At 34.5% G+C, this 20371-nt stretch overlaps 1 protein-coding gene across 1 annotated transcript in view; it reads right to left on the bottom strand.

Annotated features, from left to right (window-relative positions):
* Window positions 1-17295, bottom strand: part of LOC117121427 (echinoderm microtubule-associated protein-like 6) — a 59105-nt gene extending 41810 nt beyond the window's left edge. The window contains exons 1-15 of the mRNA XM_033266638.1: window positions 17006-17295; window positions 14186-14345; window positions 11755-11853; window positions 10594-10848; window positions 10073-10208; window positions 9577-9778; window positions 8146-8283; window positions 6297-6553; window positions 5373-5585; window positions 4517-4684; window positions 3587-3806; window positions 2204-2390; window positions 1774-1879; window positions 1100-1294; window positions 476-678 (exon numbers count right to left, since the gene is read on the bottom strand). Coding sequence (XP_033122529.1) covers window positions 476-678; window positions 1100-1294; window positions 1774-1879; window positions 2204-2390; window positions 3587-3806; window positions 4517-4684; window positions 5373-5585; window positions 6297-6553; window positions 8146-8283; window positions 9577-9778; window positions 10073-10208; window positions 10594-10848; window positions 11755-11853; window positions 14186-14345; window positions 17006-17202 — 2736 coding nt within the window. The 5' untranslated portion in view covers window positions 17203-17295. The remainder of the gene's footprint in view (window positions 1-475; window positions 679-1099; window positions 1295-1773; window positions 1880-2203; window positions 2391-3586; window positions 3807-4516; window positions 4685-5372; window positions 5586-6296; window positions 6554-8145; window positions 8284-9576; window positions 9779-10072; window positions 10209-10593; window positions 10849-11754; window positions 11854-14185; window positions 14346-17005) is intronic.
* Window positions 17296-20371: the final 3076 nt, after the last annotated feature.

Raw genomic sequence — 20371 nt, 5'->3', positions numbered from 1 at the left:
CTTGGGAGACGTAATTTAACTGCAGAAGAAGTGCTTCGCAGACTTGCACAGTGGGATGTCAATGATGATGATACCCAGAGTGATAGTGATTGTTCAAATACTGCCACTGAATCACAAGATGACATGGATATTAGTGATGATGATAGTGTAGGCCTAGCTAGGCCTAGTCATGATAGTGATGATAGTGAAAGTGTGCATAACACTAGCACCAACGACAGTGACAGTGACAACTTTCTTATAATTAGACAGAGAAGGTCTCAAGGATAAAGAATATATATACTTTTGTATATTTTTGAAAGCCAATTAAAAACTTATAACGCTTTTACTATATATCTCCTATTTTCCCCAAATTTCCTGCATTTTATTCCGTCCAGATATGGGAAATATGAAATAGGAAATTACGTAGTGAAAGAGTTAAGGACAGTAAATGTTCATGTATTATGTTTTGTAGCAGATTAGCTATTCCTAACCATACCTTATCCAGGGAATGTATTGCAAAGCAAGGGCCTTCATGGGCTTTGACGGTCTTCGTTAGCGTGACATCTTGCCAGATATAGACATTGCCATTGGCACCTCCGGAATATGTCATCTCTGGAGATCTGCCATAGGTTACACACATCATCGTGTCTAATTTACCAACATTACCGAAGGTGCCACGTTTTGATGTAAACCCACCACCTGGAAATAAGAATAAAGTTGATGATTTTTATTGAAGGTTTGGATCAGCGACGTTAAATAGTTTGGTGGTTAAGATGCTTGCCTTCCAATCTCAGAATCTTAGGTTCAATTCCTGACATGGTAACAGGATTCGGATTTGTGATTACATTTTCCACAAGGAGCAGAGTTAGATTTGTCGTACAACGCAGTGAGTCCCCAGATTTACAAGCACATGTGTTGCTCCAAAAATGCATGCCTTTGCGTAAGCTTTTAAACACTTCGTGTTTGGAACCCTAGCAACAATATCGACAGGGCTTAGCAGAAAAGTCTAGTGGTAGTGCGATGGTTAGCACTGAACCTTAGGAGTTTTGATTATTAAATATCACTGTGCTGGGTCAACACAAATTTTTTTGGACTAACTAATCAAGCAAACATTGATTACCAGTTTGGTTCCAGAACTTAATGTGTTTAACTCCCACTGTCACTAGTTTATCATGGATGTATGGGTTCCACTTGATGACAAATATCTTGTCCTTGTGTCCTCTTGTTGTTGCCAACTTGTCTCCTTTCTTCCAATCCCAGACGACAATTGAATGATTATCATCAAGACCAACACTCGCTAGTTTCTTTCCATCTCCTAAAATTAAACACATTAGAAACAGAATATGATGCTGGTTCACAATTTAATCAACAATCATTGGAAAAAAAATATTAATTTTCAATCCAACCAAAGTTATAAGAAATTTCTCTGGGATATCCCTTTACTCCATCCAAGATTTTCATACTTGGGACTTTGCAGAATGTTATAGACAGCCCCTTTAGCTTGGACACCCTGTCATACTTTCTGGACCCACATTTTTAAAAAGTATTGTTTTTCTTAATTATACCATTATATACAATTAACCTATCAATCAATCTATCTATCAACTTATTCATTCATTTATTATATCCTGCAAAACTGTTCTAATCCTTACACTCTTTATTACCATAATTTATTATTATTTCTTACCAACATTACTCCTATTTTAACCATCACCCTGATCGTTGCTGTATTATCAAATATATTATTATCTCCATTAGTAAAACTGTATTTTTTGTTACTCTCGTAACACATACCTGAAAAGTCGACTGCACAGACTCCTCTTTGATGTTGCCCCTTCATGATTGACAGCGTCTTCAGCGATTCACAATCCCAAATATGGATTGTGGGATCTCTTCCAACCTAGGAAGAAAGTAATGAATCATTTCAAAGAAAAAAGGCATACTGAACACAAATTATGAATTAGTAACTGGTAGATCCAAATACTATATACTAATTAGTTGCTACTTATGAAATTGTATTGGTTAGGAAACTGAGGATGTGTTCTATAGGTGTTTGATACAGTAGGATGGAGGGGGGGGGGGGAGGAGGAGAATAATTTGGATGCAGTTTACTTTAGATGCAGTTTACTTAAATATTCACTGCATAAATAGCACATTTTTGTTATTATTAACAGTTTGTAAATTGTAATTTTGTAGTTTGAATGAAAACATTTAGTCCATTTACCTGTCCAGTAGCAATGATATCCTTGTGCGGATGGATAGCCAGACATAAGATATCATCAGTGTGTTCCAGATAGAAGCGTTGCGTGTGAGTATCACGACTATAGACGATACCTGTAGCAGCAACATGGTAAACCACTTCACCAGATTGTGTGTAAAATAAATTGTTACGACAATCATACCCACGGTAACTATAAAAAGAAAATTAAAGATAAAAGTTACTGTACACTTATGTATCATCACAGGGAGTTCAAAGTTCAATTTATTTCTCTCAATCATGCAAAAAATGATAAGCAATTAGTAGAGTTCCACATAGTACACTATAGGAAAATTATTATACAAAGGTCAGATTTTATGATTGAAAACATTTTTTTAATGCATTAAATCAAACCTAAGTATAATAATTTTACGTTAGTGTACGATGCATGCTCTACTAATTGCTGTATAAGTCAATCGCTACAGCCTGGTAGGAGGAGGCCTCCTGCCTGGACGTAGGCCTACCTAAACTTGTTCCTTGAGTCTTTAAAATAGGTCTAGAACATTCCTATTAAATGTTCAATTTGTTTGATTTATGAGGGTCCATTGATTCAATGAATTCCTTAATTGTTCATACTTAATATTAAATATTGAATTTAAAGTAATTTTTTGTTCGGTTTCTAGTTAAGCTTGATTTTCAATTACAATTCAATTTTCATCACGTTGCACGATGTCTTCGCAGTGATGAAAAAAATAAGAATTTTCTTTTGCAAAAAAATCAAGCTAAGCGTCCACTATTGAAAAATTATTGGACTCTGGGGAATAGGCAATTAACATTGGGAGTTGCAGTGATGACGTCACAATTGAATTATAATGTACATAATGGCCCTGTCACACCTTGACGATTTAGTCAGCGTATGCAAAACGTATCAAAATTTCTCTAAAACGCTGGCATACACTGAATTTTCGATGCCTTTTTTCAACTAGTAACTTATTACTTATAGAAAACTTACACGAAAGAATGCTAAGCGTGTTGCAGGCATTCACAACTTAAGCCCAGCGATAGTCTACCTTATGCACAGCGCACCGCAGCGTATCGCCGATGATCATGTGACGTAGCCTATAAAAAGGCTGCCGCTCGTCGATTTAAATCATAACCGCATTAGACATCGCAGTATTTTTCAGCCAACAGTTGTATGAAGCAGTGTGTTCCCAGCTTTTCTTAACTAACGCTCTGTCCAAACTTTCTTTTTCTTTAACAAAAAACTGTTGTATGCCCATATATAGTCATGATGTAGCTTTATAATATGGTCATGATGTGATGTCATCATGACCATGTTTAGGCATATCACATTTGTTTTTCAAATAAAATGTGATATTCTGGACATAGCTTTAGTTTTACTTGACTCACCCATGCACAAACTCCAGTTTGATTCCTTCACTGGGTGCTTTCTTTCTCTTGGTTCCATTACTGGTTTTCCCCTTCCTCTGTTGATGGTTCAAGGCCTTTAAATCCTCCTTGTAGAGAGGTCGTCTGTAGTCCATTTGCTTCTCTTTCTCAATGTCGGAATCAATTTCACCAACATCTGACATGTCCGAATCACTATCTTCACTATTGGAGTCTGCAAAACCTAAAATTGTAGAAGGGAAAAAATTTGATAACTTAATTTTTCAACTTTATACTAACTGAAATAAAATAATATCAATAATAATGCGATTTTAATTTAATTGATTACCATAAAATATTTACTGTATTTATTTGAATAAACGCCATGGGGTGTTTATTGATGAGAAGGGCTTTTGAGGGGGAATTTATTCGAGGGGGGTGTTTATTCAAAGGAGACATTTATTTGAGGGAGGCATTTATTTTTTTGGGTGTAAAAGGGATACATAAAATTGAAAAAACGCCGCTTAATTTCACTGTAAATGTGGAACTACAGCACAGAATTACAGTCAAAATGCATTACTACATGATCATAAAGACATATTGATCCCAAAGAGGTCAGAAAAAATGTAATTCTAGTTGAGTAGAACATTAATAGAATGTTTTGAGAATGATGTTGCTTCCAAAATATTTGTTTACAGTCACTTGGGGGAGGGGAGGCATTTATTTGAGGGAGGCATTTATTGCAAATGAGGTTCTAAAGGAAGCGTTTATTTAAGGGGAGGGGAGCATATATTCAAAGCGGGGCGTTTATTTCAATAAATAAAGTATATTTTCTTCAATTAACATTTTGGGTTAGGCTAATATTGTATCAATCTCTGACGGGAAAAAAACACACAGGGCTTTAAACAGCAGAGGGTCAACAAGAAATTGAATCCAAAGTCAAACCAACCTTACCTGTATCATGACCGGTGTCATCATTTGGACTGACGCCCTCAGGATAGAAGTGCCACTGAAATATAGCATGGTCCCCTCCCCCGGTACTTATCAGCCTTGCCTTGTCATGTGTAAATCTCACATTGGTTACGTGTGCTGAATGTCCAACATACTTGCGGAACTTTGCACCTAATTACCAAATCAGAATAATATGCAGCAATTTACATTTGTATCTCCGGTTTATACATTATTCTCCCGAAGATGATTGAAGCAACTCAATTGAAACTTTAAAACATTCTCAACAAACAACAGTTCTTTTCAGAACCATCTATGAGGTATACCACAAGCATTATATATATATATTATTACTTCGCCATGCAAACATTTAAACAATATTATCTCCAGTTTACTTATAACGTTAAATTTATATTCTGTGTTGTTAAACAAACAAAATTAACAGAAAAGTCATAAAGAAAGTCAAACAAATTAAAAGGGGCAGTTGTAGGAATCAAAGCAATAGCAATCGAAATAGAGTGGAGGATCAATCATTTCTTTTCTTGCCAGGGGGAGAAATGACAATTGATGACCTATAGTTTAACAGGGACAGGACTTCTAATCCAGGAGAAGGTTTTTCCCTTAACTAACCTGATTGTCCCAGGGCCAATGTCCCCGAAAGCTTTAGAGATTTTTATATTTTATTGTCTTATCTTGGTTAAAAGAATTTTTGGCTTTCGAATATATAAACTACATTTGGGTAACACATACAGTAATACTAAAAGCTTCTATGCACAAAATGATTACTGTATATTTATATTTTAAATTTTCTATTCAGAATATTTTAAAGAAAAATATACTTAACATAGATCGGTTATATTACCTTTCCTTAGTGTTGGAAAGCGAAATAGTTTCACCAACCCGAAATCATCTCCAGTGGCCAAGACTTCACTGCCAAAGTTAGCATCAAGGGCATTAATGTCATTTGTATCTGTGTATTTAGCCCAAATTCCATTGACCTCTGACCCCAAGACACCAGTAAACGAGCTCCAGTGTATACTCTGAATCTCCTCCTTGTTGGTGAAATGTTTGCCAGCTGAAAACAAATTAAAATGCTTTTCAAATGCATTATTCATATTGTAATTATGTACATGTTCATGTTGTTAAATTTTAATTTGGTAAAAACAGTAGTCACTTACTTTGTTTTTATATCCACATCATATGAATGGTTTATAGCCAAGTATAAATGAAACTTTGAAAATAATCCATATTAATACAGTCCAAATTATAATATAAAATTATTATATATTACACTGACAAAATTATTTGTTAACAAAAAAAAACCCAACTTAAATGACAAATTAAATTACACAACAAACTTTTAAGTATCTTGTGGTGATGTTGAATATTTAAATTGTACAACCTCACAAGACACTTTTTGTCTACCAACTCCACCAAACATACAGTTTGTGCACATGTGAAAATGTTGATAACTGTAAAAACTAAAACTGTATAATAAATTTTGCTTTTTCCGAAGATGTATTTTAATATCAGTGTTTAAGCTGTCATTAGCCAAATAGCCAAATCCTAAAAGCTGAATTTGGCTGAAGATTTTCTTTCTAAATTAGCCAAAAAAGTTAATGGAATTAAAGCTATCATTGCTTATATTCTTTTGTTTTGGCTAGTAATCAATCTTCTATTTGGATAATTATTTTCATACCGAATTAGCCAAATTGCTAAATATCATTTTTTGGCCAGCTTAAACCCTGTAATAGTATACTACTACAAAACAATTAATTAAACCAACCTGGCATTCTATAAAACAGCCGTTCACCTGCCCCGCTATTAGTCTGCAGGTATTTACTGTCTTGTGACCAATCAAGATGCGTGATGAAACTGCTGCTACCTGAGCACTGGCCCACTTTCTTATACTTCTGTGTAACTGCGTAAACGTCAACAAAGTTGTCGTTTGACCCGACAGCCAGAAAGTTTCCGTCTGGCGAATATTTCATTTCATGGAGAACTTCCTGTCGATCTTTGATGTGAATAATTTCAGATAAATCCCTATAATAAATATTCCAAAAAAAAATTATTACCTTAATAAGCAATAAACTTTATATACAGTATTTTTCTGTATTCATGCAAGTAACAATAAAAACCTTTCATGACCTTTGGTACCTAGGTCAATGGACCTTTCAGCTAAGCCACGCCCCTTTGGATATCGTTGCTAAGGTCCCACAAAATGACAGTGTTAAAACATACGGACACACATTCGTTTGTGGGACAACACATGTTCTGATTGGTCAGTTGCTAAGTTTGATTGACACTCCAGAAAGGCTCAAATAATAATTATAAAAAGGCTAAAATAGACCGAATTAGCGACAAAGGTGACGTCATCACAATTTGGCCGAGTGCGTATAAAATTGTAAACAAAGCCTAAAAGTCGTATTCTATAACGTTGCGATTTTTTGTATGGTCCAGGAAAACAAACAAAAAAACAAAAGTACGCGGGTAAAATACTTTTTAAAACATTGATAGTTTAAGGAAGGTTCATAGAACCATCAGAAGACGTTTGATTTGATTTTCATGTAAAATTAAGTTAAATATACATAGAGTTTTTACAGGCTAGGCCTCGGCCCCTGACACTTGTTGCACAACAACACGACATGGCTGGACGTGATGATTGAGTGAGGCCTGACTGTAAACGTTCAGCTCCGTGCTGTCGTCAAGTCTTTTACTTGTTTAAACATCCAGTCTGCCAAAGTTATTGGTGCGAATTTAGGAACATTATTCAATAATTTTGAATAACTTAGCTCTCCTAGAAATCTGCAAGTACAACACTTTTCATGAGTTTTGCAACAAGCACATTCATCGACCAACGCCATGATTCACTGTGAGTGAATACACGGCTGCCGTCGTCGTGCTGTATTGTACGTTTTATTCCCAAAATAGTATGATTTATTCTTGTTATATTTCACATTTGGCATACACAATCTTAGAGAAAAGATGACGTTACATTCATTAACATGTAACAATGGTTTCTGTAAATTTAAATCACGCTCAACTTTACACACAAAGCGTGTATGAGACGTTTTAGTAAAGGCTATTTTCTTAAATTACTGTGTAAATTGACTATCTTCGTGCGTTTGTTTTGGTTCGAATACCCACTATAGCTTAACAGCGTCGATCGCTAATTCGGCCTATTGTATTGCTAAAAATTTCATTTAATGGCCTTTAAAAAATTAAACCTATATACACCCAAGCACACACGCAATCAACATTTCTTTTTTTCCTATTTACAATGCAAGTTTAAAAAATGCAATGTTGTTCAGATGAAACAGATATACTGACTAATTTATTTTTACACTTAAAATACTGTTTTCATTGCCTCTCTATTTGGTAAGATAATCAAATTGTTAATAATAAATTACGGTTAAAAAGCATGTTAGTAAATTGCATTTCCAGCAGTTTGATTGGCAAATAAATAAATTATAAATACATTAATAGTAATTTTAACATTTAGTAATTTTTAAAAAACCATAAGTTTCGTTAATGCCAATATTTTGTAGTTATAAACAGTCAGTGGTGGTACTTCATGCCTTTCATTGCACAAATAAATACACAACTAAGATAAAAATGTTGTATGCAAATAATACCTTGTTTTTAGTACTGTGAAGGAGCCATTAGACATGCCAACAGCAAGATGAGAGCCGTCATGATTGAATGCAACAGATCTGATCTTATGGTCCATGGTTGTCCGGGACAGCAAAGTGTTATCATTTGCACTCCATAATCTAACAAAAAAAGTAAAGCTTAATAAAATAATAATCATTATTATACTATATTAATAATAAATTTATACACACATACTCGCGTATTAATAGTTTTAAATTTCATGTTTTTCATGACTTTCAGAGAGTTTGGGATAAACTTCCTGTTGATGTCCGAGATAAACTTGTTTTTGGAATTAATTTTTTTATCAGTACTTTAGAACTATTTTGTGCTAAGCAATAATTCTATTTTAGTATTTCATCTCGCATTTTACCCTTGTAAATTGAACATTTTAACATTAGTCTTTCGCTGGAATTCTTCTATTTCAATTTTTTTTGTATTTTTAATGTTTTTATCTTTTTAACTATTGACCGATTTCATTGATGATTTTGTACATTTATATTTTTAAATATAAACTTTATTGATAAGCCAATTTTACCTGAATATTTTATACTAATTTACTTTATGTTCTTATTGGCATAGGAGAGCCACTAATGACAGTGATTCAGTTCACTTATTTTGCAATTTGGTCCAGCCAACTGAGTGTTGTTGTTTGCTCTCTGTTATATTGTGTTTGTTAATTTAAATGTTCTTTGGACGAAATAAATGAAATGAAATGCCTTGATACTAGCAGTTTATTATAAAAGAGAATCTGAACTGTAAAGCTCTGCATTCACTTGTAGAAAATATACCCTGGGCTTATACTTGGATGGAGACTAGCATCTAAAATCAAGCCTAAATTAGGTGGTGGGCTTATACTTGAGCATAGCCATATACAGTACTTTAAAACAAATATGGTAACATAATTATCAATATATTACAATTGAATTCAATCTTTGTCTTGCCCCTTGGTTTGTGTATGCACATAGCAAATGACTTATTTACACTTGTCATTGTTTAGCATTTTTTTGAATACAAAAACATATGCTGTTTTTGTAAAGTCCTATATTTTTATTTCATTGTGTAAAAACCCACAAATATTCAACAGCCTGCTGTTGATTCATAGCTTATGATACTCTGAAATCATTTTGAAATAACAGTTGTAATGATAGACAAACCAATGGTAACTTTGTTTACTTTAATCAATCATATTTTTAATTATTACTTTACATAACCCGTTAATATGTTTCCTAGTTGACAAAAAAAAATGTTTTGAAAATTAAGGTATGATCTCAGAGTGGGCCACATACAGCTTTCTAGGATGTCAAAATTAAATTTCCTGCCTAAGCCCAATTCATGGTAGGAGGGTCTCTGGCCAACAGCACCCAATACTTCTTTGACCGACTTTAAATTGAAAACAAAATTCCAGTGTTTACCTAACACTCTCATCATCACTTCCTGTTGCAAATATCGGCTTCTTTGGATGGACAGCTAGTGCCCAGAGTTCACCCTCAGCATGACCTTGGATCAGGACACGAGGCTTGTCTCGATCCCTAACAAATATTTCCAGAACTTCTCCATCTTGAGTACCAACTAAGACACGATCACCAATCCAGTGTGCACTACGTACCGACAGACCTGTTTATAAAAATAGTCCAAAAATCTATTTTACAGAAACTAATTCTTGTTTTCTTTATAATAAATTTGCTTTTCCATTTGTCATGTCATAGTGTATGTATAATACATTCTTATACTTAATAAATGCATTAAAGGAAGTTCAGGATGGTTAAATTTCAATATTCATAGAAGGATGACAACAGGCTCATGTCATAAACATGTAAAATAACATTAAGAAAACAAAATTAATTATTATTTATTTAAATTAAAATAATTAATAATAAAAAGTTAATGAAAATACAGATTTTATCTAACCTTTGTAGCCTTCATTCATCTGGGTTAAATCTAGTTTGGTGATTAATTTAAAATCTGTATCCCATAAACGTATAGTCCCGTCTCTACCACCAGTAGAATAGCCATCTTCACTAGGTAGCATTGTGTATATGCTGCTCTATAAACAAAAAAACATTAAAAAAAAGGTTGACAGATATGTTTGTTTAAAAAGTATATCACAGTTATTATCTGTTATTAATTTTCATTATTATTAATTATAATAACAATCATCATCAACAAAACCATCAACACCTTAAACATTAGCATCACAATATTATCATTCCATCATTGTCATTTATTATTATCATCATCATGAGCATTAACACCACCATAACGAGCACCCTAATTACCACCATAATTATCATCATCACCATTATTATTATCATTATCAGGAACATCATCATTGTCATCACCAAAAACCATCATCATTACAATCACCAAAACCATCACTGCCATCCTCATAATCACTTCCTACACCAATACCTGCAGAACCAGCACCTTACCTGGTGGGCATCTGGTATTGTTCTTTGAAGGTTGTTACCACTCCAGATATAAACATCCCCGCTCATTGTACCAGAAAATGTTACATCACCCTCCGCAAAGGCTATACATAGTATAGTCTGAAGCTCCCCAGCTTTGCCAAATATACCCTTCTTGAATGTAAGGGAATTGCCTAAAAGTGTCCAGAATTTGATGTGCTTTACTCCGCAGCTCACAATGGCATTAGGCTTGTACGGGTTAAATTGGCAATCAAATATCTAGGTAATACAAAATATTGTTGTTTAAATAAAAATAATTATATGTAAGTATTATACAAGTGTATGTTAATAATATCAATAACAAAATAATGTTAATAAAAATAATACCTACATTGTCATTAATAATAATAATAATGATGATGATCATTTTGATAATATTAATAGTAACAATAATAAATTACAATGATAAATACTGTTTTAATAATGTTCACTACAGTATACTTGAAAACTAAATTGTAAAAGATCTAATAAAACAATCAATAACATTAATAATCTTATAATTATTACCTAAAGAAGTACCATATTTATTTGAATAAACATCCTGCTTTAAATAAATACCTCCCACCCCCACCATAAATAAATTTCCCCTCCAAAGCTCAATTTGGAACAAATGCCACCCTCAAATAAATGCCTTGGGGCATTTATTTTTTCCTCGAATAAACACCCACCTAAATGACGGTAATTATGTGTTGTTTACAGAGAAATAGGGACGCTTGTTTGAGTACATGTACTGAGCATATCCATTTTACACCAAAATTAATAAATACAGTACCTCCCTCAAATACCTCCCAACCTTTCTCGGGCATTCACTGAAATAAATACGGTATTTAAATTTTTAGTTTGATCTGTTTTGTCAATCACTGTGCTAAATGTACCAACATTTAAACAATGTTGAATAATCATTTAGCAAATTTATTAGTGCTCTGCTTCATAAGATATTAGGGAGCTGGTGAGATTTTAGTTGATTTTGAAAGGATTTCTCCTTACAAATTGCAGATAGAAACTCATTATATTATAGTATAGTACACAGCATATGCACAAGTATTATATACTGTATAATAATCAAATCACCATGCAATAACATCATGACTAGTATAAAATCAATACTGTATTTAAAATACATACTCTATCTGTGTGACCTTTGACAGTTGCCAGGATCTTCCCTTTTTTCCAATCCCAAACATTGATGATATTATTGGGATCAAGTCCAACAGATACAAGTTGCTATAGTAAAAACCAAACACGAAACGTTAGTATAATAATAGTATATTTTTGCATGGTGCATTTTTAAGGAGTGTTGTTAAGCTGCTCAACTATAATTTTTTACACCTCCCTGGTTTATGTACAGTAGAACATCATTGTGTATATGTGTTCTTGATGGGTACCTCAGTAAGAGAGAATGTCATTTATGATTTTGAGTCAATGATAATTAATTGCTTTCCTTGGCTTATATCTTTCTTTCTTTCTTTTATTAATATTTTAAGAGGAAATGTCCCACTCAGCAAAGCTGATTTTCAGGGGAGTCCTCATCACAACAGACAAATTACAAAAGAGACAAAAAGCAGAGCAAACAGCAAAAACAGCACATTCATAGAAAAAAAAGAAACATCAATAAATGTTTTTATAGTTTTTTAAAAATAGTATAAAAATATATTTCATTATTAAATTTAATTATTATATCATTATTAAATTTAATTATATAGGAGCAGCTGATGCACCAACTGTGATTCGGTTCTCAATCTTGAAATCAGTTGCTTTGCCGTGAATTCCACTTCACTTTAAATGTGCTTGTCTGTCTTGGTAGGATATTGTGGCATTGAATCGACTAGGTATACTCCCCAGAGCTAGGAGAATTTGCAACTGGTTTGCCAATTTGGATCTAATGATTGTATATCTGTAACACTTGAATCTTTTCTAATTTTGTATATGTTTTTTTTTTTAATGTTTAACCAATACATTCTACCAATTGTAATTGCTAAATTCAATAAATAATTGTCTTCATAAATACTGTAATAATATTTTTTATTGGCAATAGATACCTAAGATATAACCAGGGATAAAAACATCACCAGTGCATTGTTTCCCTTGGCTAAATGTGCAGCATACATTTCTGCATTACAGTATTATTATGTGTCTAAATTTGTGTTTTTTAATATACATTATTATGCATTTGATGTACTTGTGTAAGCCAAAGATATATAAAATCCTGTTGAGGAACGATTAAGGTGTACAGATATGCATGTAGGCTGAATAATGATGCATTATAAATGTAATTATTTCAGATTTATTTTATAGTCATTAAAATAAACACCAAAATAATGCAGAGCATCATAATAGCAACTTCATCATCATAAATCATGTGTTTGCATTTAATGTATAGTAAACATCCTGGATATGATGAACAATGATGAACAGACAAAAGGATAGTGGGATATGAACAGTAGCTTATTTATGATGCTTGCCTTTTTCATTATTATGCAAAATACAAGAGGGTCCTGGGTTTGAATCCAGACACTAGCAACAAGTTTTTTTTTTGTTTTTTTTTTCTCACAAATAACAAAAACAACTCCACTCCATAAGACTCATTGAAGAAATTAAAACAAAATATTAATTATTAATAATTATTATCTTACAGTAACACTCTACATAATTGCTGTGTATTGATAATTCATTACTACAGACTGTAAATAATTGAATATGTGCCACTTGTGAATAAGCATGGCACCAATTATGATTATTTTTATCTCCGATAAGGAGCTCTAGGAGTACCCTGCTGATTAATTAATAGATCTTTTTTGTATGGGTGGCCGTTGGGGAAAATATACTCTACTGCTTCTATTATACTGCCCTCATCGGAGCTTTCGAGATTACCAGAACTTCTTTCATTTAGCTCTGCTCAGAAATAAGCACCTTGGCGCTTTAAAAGATTCTATTTTGAATAACAGCACTTAATAAACCGTACATATATACCCAACTTAACCTTGAGGTTTCCATCATCCAAATCCTACTAAACAAGACAGATGTACATATGTACATCACATATCATTTTAACACAACAATAATAATCTGAAGATTTATTTAATAAGCCCAGCATTTAAATAAGCGCCTCTCTCAATCTATTCCTCTATGGTAGTACATTCTTCATTCATTCAAATGTTAATGGACTGCTAAATTTATCTGTTAATCTTGTACACGATTAGAAAGTTTGTCGCTGCTAAACTTTTCATGCCACCAATGGAACAAGAAGATTCAGAGATATATCTTCTGTTTTATTAAAGCAAACTCTCCCTAACCATATGTTATCATGTTTAATTTTAGATTACTCATGCAAAAAAAATATTCAAGCTTACAATATAAAGTAGGCCTATTCATAAAAAAAAAATGCTGGACTTTGATGTTTAAAGGTGTAATAATATACTAACCTATGTAATTACTGTACCATTCTACCAGAACAGTATAAATGTTTAACAATGAGATAACTTTCACAACTAGATTAATTATTTATATACTTATACTGAATAACTACAAAAACATAAATAGATAAAGTAATAATTACCGTTGCATCTTTATCGAAGCCAACAGAACTAACACCGTGTGTGTGTCCATCCTTAAGTATGGACACTGTTTGGACGTTGTAAGTGTCCCAAATACATATGTACGGATCCTTTCCCACCTGTCCAGTTGCCACAATTGTTTTCTCCGGATGTAGGGAAAGACTGCAAAAGAAATATACAGACAATATTTATTTGTTAGAAGCCAAGAAATAAATACTGTATTCTATGCTGGTCTTTTGTAGATCTTGATGGTATCTTTTGAATTTTCTTTTGTTGTTTTCAGATTTCCTTGTTGTCTTAATGTTTTTTGTTTTATTTTTACTTTAAATGATTGCACACTCCTGCTTCAAATACTATTCTATTCTTGCTTTGCATTACCAATGGTTTATCTACAGGGCTGAGTAGGGGATTACAGTATACACACAGGTCCTCCACCAGATTGGCTGAGCCAAAAGAATATACTTAAGTAGTTAAAAATCACCTCATTTCACCTTATTATGTTGCCAGCTAACACCTCTCACTTAATTGCCCTCCCCACTCCATTAAAATTTCTCATTCTGAATTTTAATTGAAAGTTAAGACTTTATTTCAAATAATAGCCGAGTCTGGCGAGCAATGGTGACACATGACAGCCAACCTTTGAATCAAAGACGGCACTACTTGATGATGATGACTGAATAACAATTTTTAGGCTTACCGTATTAGCATAAGGCCATGTAAAATAAATTAATTAGTTAGCATCCCCACCCTACCATCAGAGAGCCGCCGACCCAATTGTTTTTTTTTTATTGTTTTTATTTTTTACAAAACACTCACAAACTCCATTAAATATAGGTTTGTTTATCACCCGTCCGCACCCTAGCCAGACCACTTGCAGTTATATGCACTACTGTTGTTCTACTGTATACTATTATAGCCACATGGCATCCATGATGCCAGTTGTGTTGCAGTGAATTGTGCTTGATTATATAGATAATTTCATTATGACTGTTATTCATAGGTAAAGATTCTGCTTGATATAAATGTACATAATTTCTTGTATGCAATTTTGGTCTCTGTTGTTTTCTTTTTTGTTTTGCTGTTTTTTCTTCGCGACTCTTTTATCATTTTCGACGCGAGAAAAAAAAATATCCCTTCCTACCATAAAATTGATAACATAAGGATGCTAACCAATTTTTTTTTTATTTTACAGGGCCTAATAATGAATATGAATAGACAGCATCATTTAGGGTTTAAGCTAGCAAAAAAAAATTAATATGAGTAGACAGCCATCATTCAGGGTTTAAACTAGCAAAAAAAAATGTTAGGAATTTGGTTAATTTTGAATGAAAATGATTAGCCAAATTTAGTTTTGATTAGCAAAACCAAAGACTATAAAATTGCAAGAGGTCTGACTCACTGGCAGTCTGCGCACTGGGTTTAGTTGGAATGTAATCCTGTCTCAAAAAAAGTAGGCCTACTGTACTTCCACAAACTAGAGGGCGTCCTTCATAGGAAAGTAAAGGCGTTGTAAGTAGGGCACCCCCTATCTCGTGGTAGTACTTTTTAACATTTGATCCTGTGCATACAAAATCAGGGCAGTCGGGTTTCTTGCAATTCTATACTCTTTGGCCAAACCAACAACAGAATACAAAGTAAGAATCTGAATGCATTCAATCACTGTTTCTTATGCATAATCATGTGAGCTTCATTACGAATAGGGTCACACTGTACACTCAGAGCGTAAACATGGCCTAGCAACATCGCTTTAGCAGGCTTTCCCGAGCTCCCGATCCAAGCTAGTCGAGGCCTAGCGGGCCCAAACCCAATTTTAGCCCAACATCTTTAGCCGTTTATAAAGATCATTACGGGTAAAATTTTCACTTACTTTAATAATATCCATGTACACAACATGTATTTAATGACAGTTAAAACTAAAAAAATGTGCACACACATATATATGACTTTATTCATTAGTTGGCAAATTGCAAGTGAAAATTATTCGCCAAGGTTTTTATTCGGATTTGGCAATTACTTTGAATTATTACTAATTCTAACAATTTAGTGTCAATATTAATAATGTACATATTAATTTTCTGAAGTATAAAATAAAGATGAATGTTATTGTTAAAGTATCATTTTGTTTACCAACCTAAATTGCAGGTTGTTTCTAAATTTCTTCTGTTTTAATCATTAAATATTCTTTTTTAATTATTAAGTGTACAAACAGTGGAGAGAACTTATGTTTTTATCATGACATTTGTGATGGAGAAAGCTTTATCATAAAAGAAGGTACATATATGTAGTAGGTATACTATGATAATATGTGAAAAAGGGGGGGGGGTTGGGTTTTTTTTTTTTTTTTTTTTTTGCATTAAAGCAGAAAATGCTATTGAAAATTGTCTAGTAGTAGTTTCGATTTTTTGTTATTCTTCTATTCTATTCCCTTTTCCAAGGTCTTGAACAAGGGTTATTCTACATTCTACATACCGTTTAAGAAAATGTCAGCTAAATATAGGCCTACACCGCATAAGCTACCTACCTAGCCTAGGCTGTGCCTCTAGGCCTAGGGTTCTAGGTCTATAGCCAAAGCCTAGGCCCCTAGGAACTAGCATAGGCCTAGGTAGCCTAGGCTAGATAGGTAGGCCAGCTGCAATACTGTATAATTGATTGTTGATAATGATTGATTGGAGAGGGGACTGATCGAATTCCGCCATTTTGCCAAAACAAGCTGTCACAATGTATCAATGGATCGTTAAATAAGACTGTTCAAAATTTAAATTCTTTACATTAACCTGTTCATTAAGCCTAGGCCTAGGCTCACAAATCCAAGGCATACTTACCAAATAATATCATCATCGTGCCCGAGAAAGAAGCGTTGACTGTGGTCTTTCACGTTATAAACCACTCCCACGCCAGCTACAAAAAACACGATCTCTTTTGTCGCCGTGTAAAACAAATTGTTGCGGCATTGGTGGCCCCGATAACCGTAAACCCATTCTAGACGAAGTGATGAACCAGGCGCAGTCTTTCCAGACATCACTTTAAGATGCTAAAATTATATAAGTGACGATTTAATACTGCATATTATTTTTTGTTGGCACGGTTACGATACTGTTTACACTGTGCAAGCCCCGCGCCAAGGAATTCCTATCACGTGACATTTCTTATGTCCAATCAATTAGCTGTGCGTGAGGGGATTTCCCTTCCAGCATCGTACCGGTACCAGGGCCAAAACAAAACAAATCAGGTCCCTGAACTATAATTTCAACAATTAAAAATTTAGACTTTATATTATTAATTTATTAAGATCTGACATTGCTGTAATATGGAAATAATTTAGATCACTTATGTATCTTATCAGAAGGCACGAGTAAACCAAGGGACGAGTAAGTTATATTACAAAATACCAGAGTGACATGTAGGCCTATATCTAGTTTATATCCCATGATGAGTACCTAAAAGGACTTGTTCTTTTAAAATGGTGTTGACACTCACAGACCTACCAAGTCTCATGAATTCGGCGTGAGATTCACGGTGTCACGTCTAGGGACAAAAATCTCACGCATACATGTATTGCCTATATTAACAAATATATTGTATATTAACATCTGTATTACTTAAAATAGGACTCGATTTGTAAATACAGTTCACTTCGGACCAAAACCAACTCGACACAAAACCAACGTCCCCAGCAGACAGTTCGACCCAACTAACAATAAATTCAAACGTGGACAGTGGAGTCACGGAGTTTGTAGGCCCTGGTGGTGACTCTTATTGGGGTCCCTGATTTAAGCGAGCGAAACGAGCGTTAAGTTTGCAAGCGGAGGGAGCAAACAGACGTTGCGTGCCAGGGAGCCGCGATGACCCTAGTCGGGTCCCAGGGGTGAAGTCCCCTGGTGGGGTCCGAGGGGGCTTCCCCCCCCCCACCTCGCGCTTAGAGCTTATGCCATTTATGAACTGTTAATTGCGTTGTTAGAACATAGAATGGTCCATGAATGATGAAATATTTCAGACAATTTTACGACAAAACCAACATAGATTACATAGGCCAACTTTCGGAACTGGTATAGGACTACAGTAGGCCTATGTACTCTATGTTGGTGTAAATAAATACAGGGACTATTTAGAAACAAAACGTGTTTTAATAACGTATCAATGCAAAGCAGATGATCACAAAATCAGAAACAAATTTTGAACATCCGAACCCAGCTTTTATTGTTTAAATCTGTCGGGGCCTCATTGAATGAAACTATATGGTAGTATAGTTTATATTATATATGTGCTGGAGCCAGTTGGCTAATACTAATATAGTCCTAATTGCCGAAATAATCCATGAATTATGAAATATTTCAGACAATTTTACGACAAAACCAACATAGATTACATAGGCCAACTTTATATTTTGATAAGCACCTGAAAATGCATTTCAGGCATGAGGAAAAAAATTCTGAAAGGGTGGGTGAAGGAAGGGTGCGGGGGCGTAGTTTTTAAAAGTCTCACACCTTCAAATTTTTCTAACATGCAATCTATGCAATCGCAGCCCAGTATTCTTATATGTTTATTTAGCTATAAATAGGAATTCTGTACAGTTTCATGAATGTCAAATTGCCGACTCCACTCTGTCGAAACAAATGCTAATCGCCGACTCCCCTCTTTTGAAATAATGTTTGGCGAATGCCAAAACGCCGGCTCTCACGTCCGTCACATCTAAATGTGCTGGAGCCAGTTGGCTAATACTAATATAGTCCTAATTGCCGAAATAATCCATGAATTATGAAATATTTCAGACAATTTTACGACAAAACCAACATAGATTATTACATAGGCCAACTTTATATTTTGATAAGCATCTGAAAATGCATTTCAGGCATGAGGAAAAAAATTCTGAAAGGGTGGGTGAAGGAAGGGTGCGTGGGCGTAGTTTTTAAAAGTCTCACACCTTCAAATTTTTCTAACATGTAATCTCTGCAACCGCAGCCCGGTATTCTTATATGTTTATTTAGCTATAAATAGGAATTCTGTACAGTTTCATAAATGTCAGATTGTCGACTCCACTCTGTCGAAACAAATGCTAATCGCCGACTCCACTCTTTTGAAATAATGTTTGGCGAATGCCAAAACGCCGGCTCTCACGACCGTCACATCTAAATGTGCTGGGGCCAATTGGCTAGTCCTAATTGCCGAAATAATCCAGTTCATTGAAAATCGTTTTCAATTACTTGAGTTTTTGGACAAGCAAAATATCTTAATAAAAATAGGCCTATACACGGGCGGATACAGGATTTAGCAAAAAGGGGGGGGGGTGCCAAGGTATGAAGCGCCGAGGGCAGGGGCGGATCCAGCCTACCAGAAAAGGGGGTGGGGGAGCAATCTGCGAGCGAAGCGAGTAGCCTTAGGCTGGGAGCCAGGGGGCCGCCTACCCCTGGTGGGGGATCCTAGGGAACGAAGCCCCATTGAAGCCCAGCACATTTGAGGAATATCAGGTTGTATTGAGTCGATTTTGACTATCTAGCATGGTAGTTTTCAGTAACAAATATTTTTTTTTAAAATAGGTGTATGTCTTTTAAAAGAAATTTTAATATAGGGTGCCTGCAATATGCAACTATGACATGACTATTAAATTAGTAATTATTCATCTACTCACAGCTGTGGGTTTTAGTGCCTCTTCCACAAACATCTCAAACATAATCTTTGAAAACATGCAAAGGCCGATAAATGTACACCATTTCAAAAGAGAAATTTCACTTCTAGAAAACATGATGAAGTTTCTTAGCAACATCGAGCATAAAAATCACAAAATCAGTAAAAAGGAAAACTAATATCCAAAATCTGTTAAAAAAAAGTTGTGGTACTGTAAAAATCTGCTACTGTATACAGTATTAACATTGAGTAAATTATGCAGCTGTCAATTTATGACGCACCATAGGACCCCTGGGAATGGTGCGTCACTGGTTCAACGTGTGTCGCGTTTTCATACGACGGACCCCAGCGTCCTAATTATGACGGACCTTCGTCTTCCATGACGGAACTCTCTGTCAGTTCTGTGACGCACCATACTTGATTCTGACGAACCATAGTGACGGACGAACCATAGGCAAGCAGTGCAGCGCTCCGCAGATAGCCAAAATACACAGAAGCAAAGAAATATAATGAAAAGATAGGCCTACCTGAGTCAGTAAAAGAGGAAAGTAAAACTGCTCTAGGCC

The sequence above is a fragment of the Anneissia japonica genome, unplaced genomic scaffold (genome assembly GCF_011630105.1).
Source record: "Anneissia japonica isolate Jap-2015-1 unplaced genomic scaffold, ASM1163010v1 scaffold288261_len294488_cov152, whole genome shotgun sequence".
NCBI lineage: Eukaryota > Metazoa > Echinodermata > Crinoidea > Comatulida > Comatulidae > Anneissia > Anneissia japonica.
Note: the sequence above shows the minus strand (reverse complement) of the source record. Positions and strands in the feature narration are given on the sequence as shown.